Raw genomic sequence first — 13,440 nt, forward strand, 5'->3', positions numbered from 1 at the left:
AACTAAATGTGGCACTTAGTGCCATGGTCTAGTTGACAAGGTAATGATCGGTTGAAGGTTGGACTCAATGATCTTGGAGGCCTTTCCAAACCTAAATGATTCTGTGACTCTGTAATTCTGTAAGCACACCATAGCCAAACAGCTTTTCCACAGAAAATCCAATCTCAAAAGAGAAAAGAGATTATATTTACAATTACTTCCTAAACAAAGACTGTGAAACCTGACAAGGCTGTCAGATCTTTTGCAGTAACAGGGCTCAAAACTGTTCAGAAACCAGGCAGACATGAATAGCATCAACTCTTCATTTAAGAGAGAACAAGAAATTCGTTTGACCTGCTCCAATTTTTTCTCTTAGGATGGTTCTCTTCTGGTTTCATTATTGGAAATATTTGAATGGATATCAAGAAGATATTAACTCTACTTTGAGATTCATGCAGGCCTTCTCGAAAGTTCCAAAATGAAACAAGACTTTGATCCTATACCTCAATAGGAAAAGTTAGGTAATTTACCTCCCCCAGCATCTAAGTTTGGGATGCCATGAAGGATAACATAGTGCAGGAAAAGAGGGTTTGCATTCATTTTCACAGATCCGGATAGAAGGCCACTTAAGAATTGCATGTATCTAGAAATACAAAATTTATCTGAATTAAATAAAAGCAGTAATATCAGGGAAATACACTATACACACATTGATATTTCCAGATCATGAGTAATGAATAGCATTGTGACATCGCACAGAACTCCAAAATAATAATCTTCACAAAACAGCATTAAAAGTCACTATAATTTACAACTTTATTAAATGCATGGCCGTTGCATGGCTCTTGTTGGTATCTTCATTTTAGTTATTTACATCACTGCGCTAAATAAGAAACAAATAGAAGATTCAATAAAGTCAACTGTTTTGATACACATTCCTAGTTGCAACTGCAGGTCTTAAATAGCTTGCACAGCAGAATGATATGGGTCCTACTCCATTTACAGTGAAGTTCACTTCATTAAAACAAGAGCAAAAAGTGCCATGTCAGGAATCTTAGTATTATCAGCAATGCAGTAAAATGACATCTTCATAATGAGAAGTTATCTCATTCAGCACAAAACAGAGGAAAACTACCATAGCAATGTGAAAATTATTTCATCTCTGCTATTTAGTACTTGGTTTAGTCACAAGCTCACAAGCAAATACGTGCAAGTGAATATCACTGAAGTGTACATTAAACAATTTCCTCTTATTTTCTTCAATAACCACGGGAAATCAGTCTCCTTTAATATTTCGACTGGATTTCAGTCTCTTTTTCTTCCATGCCTATGAGATGATCATCATTTAACTTTATTCTCAGGAATGTATAAAAGAAAGAAAAATCACCTCTTTTTCCCCCTTTATGCACTTATCTCATTAACTAAATTCATACTGCACAACTAAAGATATTCTGTCCAATAACAACAGCTTTACTACCCCAGAATGGGGGTTGTGGTTGTTTAAAATGGTTTCATTTTATAGAGAGATAGCAAAGCTCAATTTATTTTGAAATGTTAAGAAAAGGCAACTTTTCTTTTTGGTTTCCTCCTTCAGAAAAGTATTCTGAAAGTATGTGGTACATCAAAAGCACAACTCTACAAACTGTCACACCTAAACAAAAAAACAGCGTAGTAAAATGTTTTGTCTGAACGTTTGCTCTCTACTGCTACCTCCTTTTAATTATTCCAAAAATTTGACTGAATTTTTGAAAGCCTTTCTCAAAGCAGTGCATTTAAGAGGCCTATAGGCAGCTCATTTTTGAGAAGAGAGTTCAAAGATTTATCCTGAAGGTTTATGAGAAATTTTTTTCATATGAAGGGTCTGTATCCACATTTCTCCTTCAGGCAAATCTTCAACTGCTTATCTGAGAGTAAGTGTCCATTTTAAGTATCGCCAGAATGGATTCAGAACAGAAGATCTGGTCTACAGTTACTTTTTCTTGCCACTATTACAGTATCTAACTAGCAGTGGGGAAAAGCTAAATGATGTTTTTAGGACTGATGCACTTAATGACCACAATTTATCTTTATCTGGACAAAAGTTACTGGTAAAAAGGTTTCAAAAATAAAATGATGTATTTTCATATTTTATTATGTGAAGATCCACTTAAGCTATATCCATTTATATGTCAACTGGATTTTAACAAAGATAGCACTAATTAATAACCCAGGAATGGTTTCAGAGAAAAAGCATATTAAAAAGGTGATTCAGGCTGATCAGAACTGGAACCAAAAAAAGGGATTATTAAATTATCCACAAATATTAGAGTTGGTTTTCTCTGCAACAGGATTAGTAGCCACTAGCAGGTCAGGCAAAGGTAGGAGAGGCAATATTCAGGAGGAGAATGGTTCTGACCAATAGTCTGGAGAACCTCCTCTGTTCTCATGGGAAATAACACTCCAAAGTAAAGTATCTGTAAGTGTATATGTCTGGAAGATAGTAAGAGCAGCTCAAGTTCAGTACTGCTGAGCAAAGACGTAAATCGCATCAGTCAGGAGGTGAACTGAGTATCTCTGAGACCCTCTCCCTAGCCACCCCCAGAAGAATTAAGCAAGTGTCCTTGAACAGAGTAGGAAAACATAAGTACAACTATTTACACCTATTTAATCTCTAGCTTTAGGACTCACAGATCACTTAAGTTAGTGGCTACTGAAGCTTCCTGTCAACATGGTTTTAAAAACTACCCTGATTCACAGGCTGCTGTAAGGGTTCCTGGTTCTCACTGAAATATGCCTGCTGCATAAGGTTTCTTGATAGGAAGATTAACGTCATCTATTTCCTTTTGCTGCTATGGTTCACACTTCTCTTAGTGGTAGACAACGTTCTCAAATTCTTCTTATTAAAATGCAATATACATATATGCAAACATAAAACTGAGACCAAAAAAGGTCAATAAGCTTCTAGTTATGAAAAGTTTATTTCAAGTATAATGGAATGTTGTGTTACTATTTTTCAACTTAAAAATAGCTGTGCATGCCACCAAATGGGTTCAAAACTTACAGAAAAGTTTTTCTTATTTAGACATAACAAAACCATATGCCTTATGCTAGTTGTTACTACTGATTTTTCTGCTTTAATTACTAGCAAAGGTTTATACTTTAAACAACTCCTAAAAATCTACTGCATGCATACATGTGGATTAAAACAAAAAGAAATTAACAGTAATTACCAAATCGAATCCAGTTGGTATTTTATATTTCTAAAAGAAGATTCACCTATATCACAATTACTCTGATGGGTATCAGTCTCTTCTGGTACTGAATCCTTCATTACCTCTCATAAAAAAAAGGTAAATAGCAAACCCCAGATCTATTCACTTTCCAAAGTGCTTTATTACTTTGAGTCCTAACTCAACTTTATTTAGACAGATGGAAAAGGTAAGACATCCAGACAGACATAATGAATAATGCTTTGACAAACATTTGCTAGCATGGAGATGGGGCAAATGCATAATCTGTAGATCCTCTAAACAAGTAGTACTAAGATCTTTATTTCAGCACACATTCCATACACATCATTTATGTCACAATCAGTTTATTATTATCTTGGAAGAATCAAGAAATAGATTGTGACATCTCTTTATTAACGAACAATGCAGTAAGAACTCAGATAACAGTGTGGTACAAAAGACCTTATCTCTCTTGGTCTACATGCAGGAACTGAAGGAGATATCACTCAAGGAATATTAATATAAGATAAAGTGCTAAGAGTTCAGGAAGCATTGAAGGATCTTGTGGAAATAGTCTTCACATAGTAGGGGAGTAAAGGATGGGAGCAGAAGATATTGATGACATTTCTTATTGGTATGAATCAGAAGCAAATTGAATACCTTCTTTGGGATGGTTGCATTAAAGCTGAAACTTTATCATCAAAGAATTTCTTCATAGCAAATCTGTCTAGAGCCTGATCAGCACTGTCAAAAGAGAGACACAGATATCATGTTATTTTGCCTTGGTGTTTTCTTGGATATTCATCAGGTTACTGCTTGAAATATGCAAAAATATTTGAAAGACAAAGAGGAGGTGTCCCCGTTTAAATGAGACACTAGTGTTTTGCTGAGGATGAATTGTTAGGAAAGACCCAAACTCCTCTCTCTAAGCAATTATAAATCCAAAATTAAGAGGCTCCAATGGAAGGAAAACATATTATGGAAAAGGAAAAATAACAGCCCTTTATTAAAAGGTATGTGCATATTGGCAGAAACAACAAAAAGAAACAAGTAAAACAACCAAACAATACTCTTATACCCACAGATAATGCCCTTCAAAACAAACCAATAAACAAGCAAAGAAAAAAAAAAACACAGGTAAACAGGTAAACAGTTCAGTTAGCGCCCTTTGGTGCAATTCTAACCACAGTCAACAGGGGGCGCCGTTGGGTCATCGGAGATGCAGAGTTTGCAGTGTCCTGTGCCAGTCATCAGGTGGCGCTGTTGGATCATTGGAGATGCAGAGCCTGCAGTTCTTTATGCCATTCAGCAGGGGACGTTGTGGAATCACTGGTCATTGCCACGTGGGTTAACACCCTCCAGGATGTGTTAGAGAAACCAAAAAAAATGGTTTTCCCTCCCTTTCCCACACACTGGGAAAGGGGAGAGAGAAACAACAACAAAAATAAAGTCCTCCCCAAGGAATGAAAAAAAAAAAAAACACCACAAAACAGACTCACTCTGTTCGGCTGGTTGAAATCGTGTAGCACAGTCCTCTCTCTCCCGCTGATGTGCACAAGGACCACCACCAGGGGGAAAAAAAACAAACAGGAACGGGGAAGGGGAAAAAACCTCCAGAAAAACAGCTCCTCTCTGATGAAAAATCCAAGCAGGGTCCGTAGCTGTCAAGCAGGTCGGGAGCAACAGGAACCACCAAGCTTCCATTCCAACCTGTGTTCCAGCCACAGCCAGCCCAAAAAACTCCTCCCCCCATTTCCCAGGAGATAAGAGAAAAAGTAAAGCGGAGCCCTTCATCTCCCCCCATTTACTAGGACACTAAATTCTGAGCAATTAATCAGAGAGCCAGTTATTTTGTGTCCCTTAAGTGCTCACTTAAGATACCTGCACATGCAGTGGGCAGGGGGAAGGGAAAAAATTCCTGCCTGGTTTCCAAGAACCAGCTAAACCATGACAGGAGGTAATCATGTTTAAAAAAAAAGAAACACACACCTAACTAGCAACTTTAGCACTTTGGACATTGTGAGCAACAATGTTTTTTTCCACTCGCACCTTCTCATTCCACACCTTAAGGCAGTTTCCTTCCTGAGGCAAAGCACCTATACCCTTATTCAATTAACTGGATTGCATACTTCCAACATGAATATGTTAAAGTCCTAATGCAACGAACTCTGGCAAAGCCAAGTAGCTCAAGCTTCCAAAGAAGGATACTTTTTTTCCTCCCGGTGCCACTGGGGAATTCTCTCTACAAAATCCAAATTTATTCTCTTTTTGAAAAAGAACTATAGTACCAGGTTAGAGGATTGCTTAAGCAGTCAACAATTCATTCAGTCTTTGTTTGCCCTGAGCCACCAAGGAAGAGACTATTTAAAACAGAAGTGGTTTATGCCTTTTCCAAAAACTATTTAGAAGTTGTCAATTGTCTTGACAGGCTGTAAAGTCAAGCCTTTTCTTTATGGATTGTCAAGATTACATAGTGTGTACTTGACCAAAACCTTTTTCTCACCCAATCCATCATGTATCTTCATACACCTTCCCCCTACACTATCATTCAGAATATAGGCAACCCATCCCTAACTGGCCAAAGACTGCAAATACTATGCATGTTAAAACAGAGTTTACCAGCAATTACAAAGACTTCTGTTTGACTTCATTAAATTGCTACATTATTCCTTCTTAAATGAGACAAATCAGATATTATAAGACATAAGCTCCAGGGGCTGCCTGGTGGGCAAAACCATTAAGGCTTTTTCACAGAATCATGGAATGGTTTGGCTTCAAAAAGACCGTAAAGATCATCTAGTTCCAACCCTCCTGCCATGGGCAGCAACACCTTTCACTAGACCAGGTTCCTCAAAGCCCCATCCAGCCTGGCCTTGAACACCTCCAGGGATAGGGCATCCAGAACTTCTCTGGACTGCCTGCTCCAGTGCCTCACCACCTACCCACCTTTATATCTAAATTAAATCTACCCTCCTTCAGTCTACAGCCATTCCCCCTTGTCCTATCACTGCATTACCTTGAAAAAGTCCTACTTCACCCTTCTTGTAGGGCTCCTTTAGGCCTTCCAGTGCCTGGAAGTGTTCCCTGGAGCCTTCTCCAGGTTGAACAACCTCAGCCCTAACCCTCTCAGCCTGTCTTCGTAGGAGAGGTGTTAAGCCTAAATTCACTATGCCTAGATTTTTTGGCATATTGCCAGAAAATGAACAGTACCAGCAACAATACTAATGGTAGAGAGTACAAGAAAAGAAATGTTATTGTTCATTGCGGAAACCCAGGACAAGAGACAATACACGATCACCTCCTCTAGCACGTTAACCCCACTGTTCTCTCTGGCTTGGAACTGGCCTTAGCCAGCTGCTCCCTCCAGCCTGGAGTTAGCATTACCCAGATCGGAACTGGTGCCATCACACCACTCCCTCCACCACACTTTGACCAGAAGGAACCCCTTCTCCCCTGAAGAGACTCCCTTACCCATGCCCCCTTCCTAGCTACTGCAAAAAATTAACACTGCTCTGGACAGAACCAGGAGATATGTGCACGCTGACAAATCAGGAATTTTATATGGCATGAACATCAAAGTCTTCTGAGTACCATTACTGACACAGAAGCTGGCACCCTCAACAACTGCAACCATAGTAATTTTCTGCCAGGTACCTCCTTTAAGGATAATATTGCAACACTGCGATCACACCACAGTACCGTACCACCCTTACCTGACGAATTTTGTCATTCACAACACTTCTCAACAAAATATTATGAAATTGGGGCAATCACTGTTGCAATTACTACTTGAAAATATTCAAGTAGTAATTCAAGTATTTTTTTCAGCACATATTGGTGTACACAATGCACCTAGCTTCTTGGTCTATAATGACCTCTCGATGGGACTTATCCTTGTGAATACAGATTGTTTTCTGAGATTCTCATTTTAGTGAAATCCATAAGTAATTTGCCATCAACCTCTAGTGATTTAAGACCCCATCAACCACAGCAGTGTATCAAATATATTACTGACAGGCTGGTGTGAATTTAGAACCGAAGTTGATTTAACCATGGCATTTATAGGGCATTTTTATTGTAATACATTTATGTATGTGTATATATATAAAAGAAATCAAGGGAAAACAATGTGATTAAAAACCCAGCAAACCTGCCCCAAAACATATTTTAACCTTTTTGAGACCATTTATTAAATTTTATCCTTGTTGACAAATTATCAACTGTCATTTCATAACTTGAGCATTCCAAGAGAATCAAATAAAAAAAGCAAAATGAAGTCTAGATTATTTCTTAAATGGCATTCTGCACTTTGAACAATGTCTAGGAATTTCCTCTTCAAATACTGTTTCCATATCCTAATAATTGTTTTCCTTAAGTACTTCAAGAATAATTTCTCACTGATTGAAAAGAGGTCATCTTGAAACACCCTTTAGAAATGTTTCCTGCAAACCATTAAAAATCTCAGTTTTGAAGAGACCTTAGGGTGTCACCTAGTCCAACCTCCTACTGAAAACAAGACCACAAGAAAAGTCTGTCATGAAAGCAGGCTCTGTTAAGATATGTTCCATGACTCTCTGGGAAGAAAACTTGACAAACCTTAATTGACAAACAGTAAACTGACAGACACTACTCAACTAAAAGGCATTTTTCCTGATGTATATTGTAAAAAACACACAACATGCCTTATTCACACTTACCTTGCAGAAACATTGATGAAGTGCATATACGACGATATGACTACGCCTATCCTTCCTTTTCCCCCCTGTATCAGGAAAAAGGGAATGATAACTTATTTATTACATCAATGGGCATTATTTTATTTAAGACCTACAGTAAATACAATTTTAAGACAAGAGATTCAGTCAGTCCTTTTTCTCATGCATCCCCTGTGTTGATGGAAAGGTGGAACTAATGGGCAGCATCTAATTTGTCAATCCAAGCTGGATGACAAATGACAAAAAAACCACTAAATAGGATTTTTATGATCATGCCTGTCAAGTCTTACTGATTTAAAGGAATTAAGGGGGGTGGGGGGAGGGGAATGGTATCAACTATTCTAATTTTTTTAATTTTTTTTTTTTCCCCAGAAATCATTCAAAACTAGTTTAGACAATGTTGCACTTTCCAGCATGAAATGCTATAAAATACCTATTTTGGAAAGAATATGAGTTTCTCACAGGTTTGGGCATTTTTGCCTCCCCAACACCTGAGATCTTCTATGGATAATTTAAAAAATGCTCCAATGTATTTTTAAATAAATTTACATGACAAATTCAGTACAATCTACCAAGCAGTAATTCTCATGGATTTCAAAATGTTTTAGTCTCTCAGCTGATACACATAGCTGGCTGTATCTATCTTTGCAGTTGGAAACCAAAATTACCAAAAGACATTAATCAACAACATGCATTATCAATTTGTATATAACTGTATATCTAGAAATACTTTGTTCCCTTTTCTTTTTCCAGTGAATGGGTCTTACTTCTGGCTGTAGTCCTGCAACTAGTAAGACTTCAAGCATTTCATACAATAATGACATCCTGTCTAAGAAATTCAGGACTGGGGACTATACAAACTGACTTGAAGAGAAGTTTTGGTCCTATTATCACCTTCATTTTGTTTAGAGTAACATCTGCCAGTGATACAGAGACAGGTTTGCCTCAAGTGTCACCAGCATAGCTACCAACTCAGTTCTGAATTCATTTTATCCACATTTAAGGTTTTTCTTTATTTCTCTTCTTTGTGAGCAAGGAAGGCGAAGTAACACAGCACACTGGTAGCTTTGCTGTAAGGCATTGCAGTGATGCTGCCAGTTAAAACCTTGTCCCACAACAAAATTTATAAATGTCACAGAACATGAAGAGCTCCTAAGGAGTTTCCTGTAAAGCTGGAAAAACCTGAAGTTTCTTAATACGCCCACAAGAAGTAACAGTGACCTTTGCAGAATGTGAGCTAACATGACTGCATGCAGGGGTTAGGACCTTAGTCATCATAAAAAGCAATCTATAACAAGCATGCAAGTTCAGTAGATTTAAGCATAGTTATATCAACTGAAGATCTGGCAAAGTGTTTCCAACACTGAAAACAGATCAAACTTACTAATTTTTTAAATGAATAAGAATAAAGGATAATGTTTTTGAAAACGAATATAAACTGTGTGTATACAAAAGGCTCACTTACTCTGCAGTGTATTACCACCACATGCTGAGGATCGTTGTTCAGCCATGACTCCATAGCCTTGCAGATGGTGCACACCTTATCAAGAAGCGGAGCATGGAGATCAGGCCACCCCACATCCATAATCTGCAATTAAACAAGTAATATTTACAAGAGACACGCTGAGCCCAGTATCACATATTATAATCTGGATTCAAATAATTGTGATGGTCCAAAGTCTTCCCAGTTTTTCCAATCCCAGACAACCATGCCATTCAAATGCCATGATGCTTGCAGGTCTCTTAAGGGAAAGAAGGGAATTTGGTTTTAAGATTCTGGTATTTTATAAAAATAAACAAAAAACTCCCCCTCTAATCCCACCAACCACTTAAAAGTGACAACATTTCTGAAGATCTCAAGTTCTTAATTTTTCAATTAGATATCCAAGTATTTTATAACAGTAAAGAAGGTCAGAATTAGAACAAAGATTGTTCTAATTTGATTGGTTTCATGTGATTTTAAATTTATTTCCTTCACGTGCAACAGATACGGCACCTTAGTTTTTTCCTTTTGTTCTATTCAGCTTTAGTCACTACATAATACTGTTTACTCAACCTATTATTATATGCATATTTAACACTAACAAAACCAGTAACCATGAACAATTTAAATCCTTCATGATCAATAAAGCACTCAAAAGGTTAAAATTCAGGAGTTCTTTTAGTACTTTCTTCAGATAGCATATATCCATGTAAATCTACTGCTATAAATACATATCTGTGCTACTCTGGCCTTATAATAAATGCTGAAGAGAACCTGCACACCATTTTTTACACCAAACAAATGTAACATTGGTGAGAAGGAACAAGAGACAGATACCACTCTGACACTCCTTATGTCTCCACTGTGTAGAGAACTATGCAAAGATAGTACAAAAGGGAAGTCCTTTCTGAACTGAATTCACTAGCTTCAGCTATGTGACTGTACATTACAGTATACAATCCCTGTATCCTGTGACTGCATAAAGAAAGTATACTTCAAGTAAAATTTATAGCATTCAATAGGAGTTTTTCAGAAGTCCCAACAGGCTTCAGGTCCTGTATGAAAGTCTAAGAAAACAACACGAACAGCTATGTAAAACACACACTTAACAGACACAGAACAGAACTTGGGAAAAAATAAAAAGGGATGCATGTGGGGCTTTTTGTCATCTTCCAAAACTTGTTCTCTTACTCTGTATATCAATACTTGTACAGCTTCAGGGGTTACCAGGCCATTTAAGTTGTATTTAACACTAGAAAGAGATGTTATGGAAGACAATCGATACCTTTGGGTTAAGCTTGGCAAGGTCATATCTCTTTTCAGAGAGGTTTAATACCTGTTTAGAAAAAAAATAGAAAAATCAACCATTAAGACTCCATAATTTATGTCGTAAATAGTTGTCTTTGAAACATGAAAATTACAAGAAACTACAGTGATATAGCTTCAGGTTTGCCTACTGTTCTACTAAACTAAATTAACATTTGAAGTCAAGTACCACTAGCAAATGTATTTTAGGTATTCAGTTGTTATATGCTGAAACTAAAGCTGAAACTAAGTGCACATTTTGAAAAAGGACAATTAAAATTCTACTACATCTTATTTATTTCACGTGCCTTTATTTAAGAGGTATACTGAGAGACCTGGGCACCATGCAAAATAATTGCACAGAGTAAGAATTAACAATGAAAAGTCTGTGAGGATGGTACAGCATTAAATATTCGAATTTGTGGGCCTGACAAGAAATTACTGGTCTGTGAAAACGTTGGTAGGGAAGATATGACATAGCTATGTAACTACAGATTAGCCTATGAGATCTTCCAGCTCTTCTGTTAACTCATTAGATAGCAAGTTACCATACACTTAGTGCTAAATAAGGAACAGTTAAAGAGATAGACTGTAAAATAAACAAAAAAAGTAGTGTATACAAGTATAACTGACTCTTTCATACATTTAAATCAGTATCAATAACAAAAAGCTGTAATATCAATACTGAAGAACTGAAACAATGCTACTGAGGCAGATTCTCTTTCACAGTGTGGCTATTTCACATCACAAGTTAAGTACAGATGACATAATCATTGAAAAAGTTCCATTACACTTCTGAAATGGGATAACATTTCATAACTTTGAGAAAGAGTAAATATAAGTCCATTATACAGTTTACTATTACCCAAGGACAATTTAAGAACCCTTTTCTAAAGTGTAACGCTTTTCTAGAATACTACCTGAGGCATTAACCTCAGCTGGCTCAGCAAAGAAGCCCAAAGTCACACAGGTTAAAGAAACTATATAATTTTCCTTCTAGAGACTGTTGATTGCTGCTCACTGATGTGGTACTTAAAAGTGTACAACCCCATTATGGACATAGTGGAAACACTATGACATTATGGTATCTCTAGGAAAAATTACTCTTTTTAGGCAAGAAATTTATCCAGATGAAGAAACACCCAAATTAACAAGGCACCCAAGAAAACAGCTTCTATTTTAAGCTGCACAAGGTTCTGATATTACACATGATATTGACCATAAAGCATACACCACTCTCATTGATCAAACTCCAAAAGAAAGAATAAAACTTCTTTATATTATGAGCAACATTGTCTTAATTCCAATATATTGTTTGCATTTTAAACAGATTACTGCTGAAGAGCTAAATAACAATCAAAAATTTTTATGTTCATTCTCTGAATCTTTTCGTATCAGGAAGATATATCAACAATTAGAAGTAAGACTATACTTACCCTTCCAGAAATATCAATAGTAATTTAATGTGAATGAAACCAAAAGTTTCTTTTACAAATGAGATTTTTTTTTTCCAATATTCTATTATCTTTAATATTTGCCAACAAATTAAGAGTTGCAGTTTTCAGTACAGATCTCAGTACAGAGTTCTTAAAAAATCAGTGATAAGGCTACGTTAAGAAACCAATTACCTAAAATTTTCCACAGGAAAAAAAAAAAGGTTATTTGATAATAACTTTTTTATTAATCTTTCTTGTTGTTTTACATTTACGATCAATTTAAAATTCCTGTGTGTCAGAATACCGACTTGTTCATCATGGGTATTTGTCATTGCTGGATCAGACGTCAAACTCAAAGATACCATTGTACCCAAGTCCTGTCAAGCTGAGATACTCCAGGAGTCCTATCAGCATAGAATAAAGACCAGAAGATACAAGAACCAACATTTCACATGTAACAACAAAACAAGACATTACAGAAGTCTTTGAAGAGAACCATATGCTATAAATAGATGTCATTGTGTGTTGAGTCTGGTTGGGTTAGACAATTTTCTTCACAATAGCTCATAGTGTTTTGCATTTATGTTGAAAATCGTGTTGATAACACAGGGATGTCTTCATTATTGTTGAGCAGCACTTACACAGTGCCATGGGCTTTTCTGCCTCTCACACTACCCCACCAGTGAGTGGGTTGGGGGTGCACAAGACATTAGGAGAGAACACAGACAGGACAGCTGACCCTAACTGACCAAAGAGATTTTCCATACCGCATGACATGCTCAGCATATAAGCCTGGGGAAGAAAGAAGTGGAGACATTCAGAGTGATGATGTCTCCCCAAATCACCACTATGCATTGTGGAGCACTGCTTTCCTGGAGATGGGTGAATACCTGCCTGCTGTGGAAAGCAATGAATGAACTCCTTTTTTGCTTTGCTTGTGTGCAGAGCCTTGGCTTTATTTATTAAGCTGTCTTTATCTCAATCCATGTGTTTTTTTCACTTTTACTCTTCCAGTTCTCTCCCCTGTCCCACTGCTGGGGAAGTGAGCAAGCAGCTGTGTGGAACCAAGTTACTGGCTGAGGTTAAGGCATTATATAGTGGAAGATTAACTGCATCTTTTTTGGTCTCTTTTTGGCATATCCTAGGTCTGCTTACTTTTATTTTGGTGTAAGAAAGAGAAGCATTAGCATCAGTTTCTAAATTTTTATCTGTTGGAGAAATCACATACTCAAAGTCTGCAGGGAAGATACTTTTTTAGAGTAACAAGGCAGAGAAAAATTTAGTGTAAGCTATGGACAGGTTTTCATCTCTTC

General features: G+C 37.0%; 1 protein-coding gene across 11 annotated transcripts in view; it reads right to left on the minus strand.

The window, feature by feature from the left end:
- The window catches only part of TNS3 (tensin 3), a 209,142-nt gene that overhangs the window by 92,497 nt on the left and 103,205 nt on the right, over window positions 1-13,440 (minus strand). For all 11 annotated transcript variants that reach the window (XM_050307116.1, XM_050307125.1, XM_050307109.1 and 8 more), the window contains 5 exons: window positions 10,672-10,722; window positions 9,369-9,491; window positions 7,886-7,950; window positions 3,849-3,932; window positions 510-622 (listed from right to left, as the gene is read on the minus strand). In XM_050307116.1, coding sequence (XP_050163073.1) covers window positions 510-622; window positions 3,849-3,932; window positions 7,886-7,950; window positions 9,369-9,491; window positions 10,672-10,722 — 436 coding nt within the window. The remainder of the gene's footprint in view (window positions 1-509; window positions 623-3,848; window positions 3,933-7,885; window positions 7,951-9,368; window positions 9,492-10,671; window positions 10,723-13,440) is intronic.

The sequence above is a fragment of the Myiozetetes cayanensis genome, unplaced genomic scaffold, assembly GCF_022539395.1.
Source record: "Myiozetetes cayanensis isolate MyiCay16 unplaced genomic scaffold, myiCay2020 scf1, whole genome shotgun sequence".
NCBI lineage: Eukaryota > Metazoa > Chordata > Aves > Passeriformes > Tyrannidae > Myiozetetes > Myiozetetes cayanensis.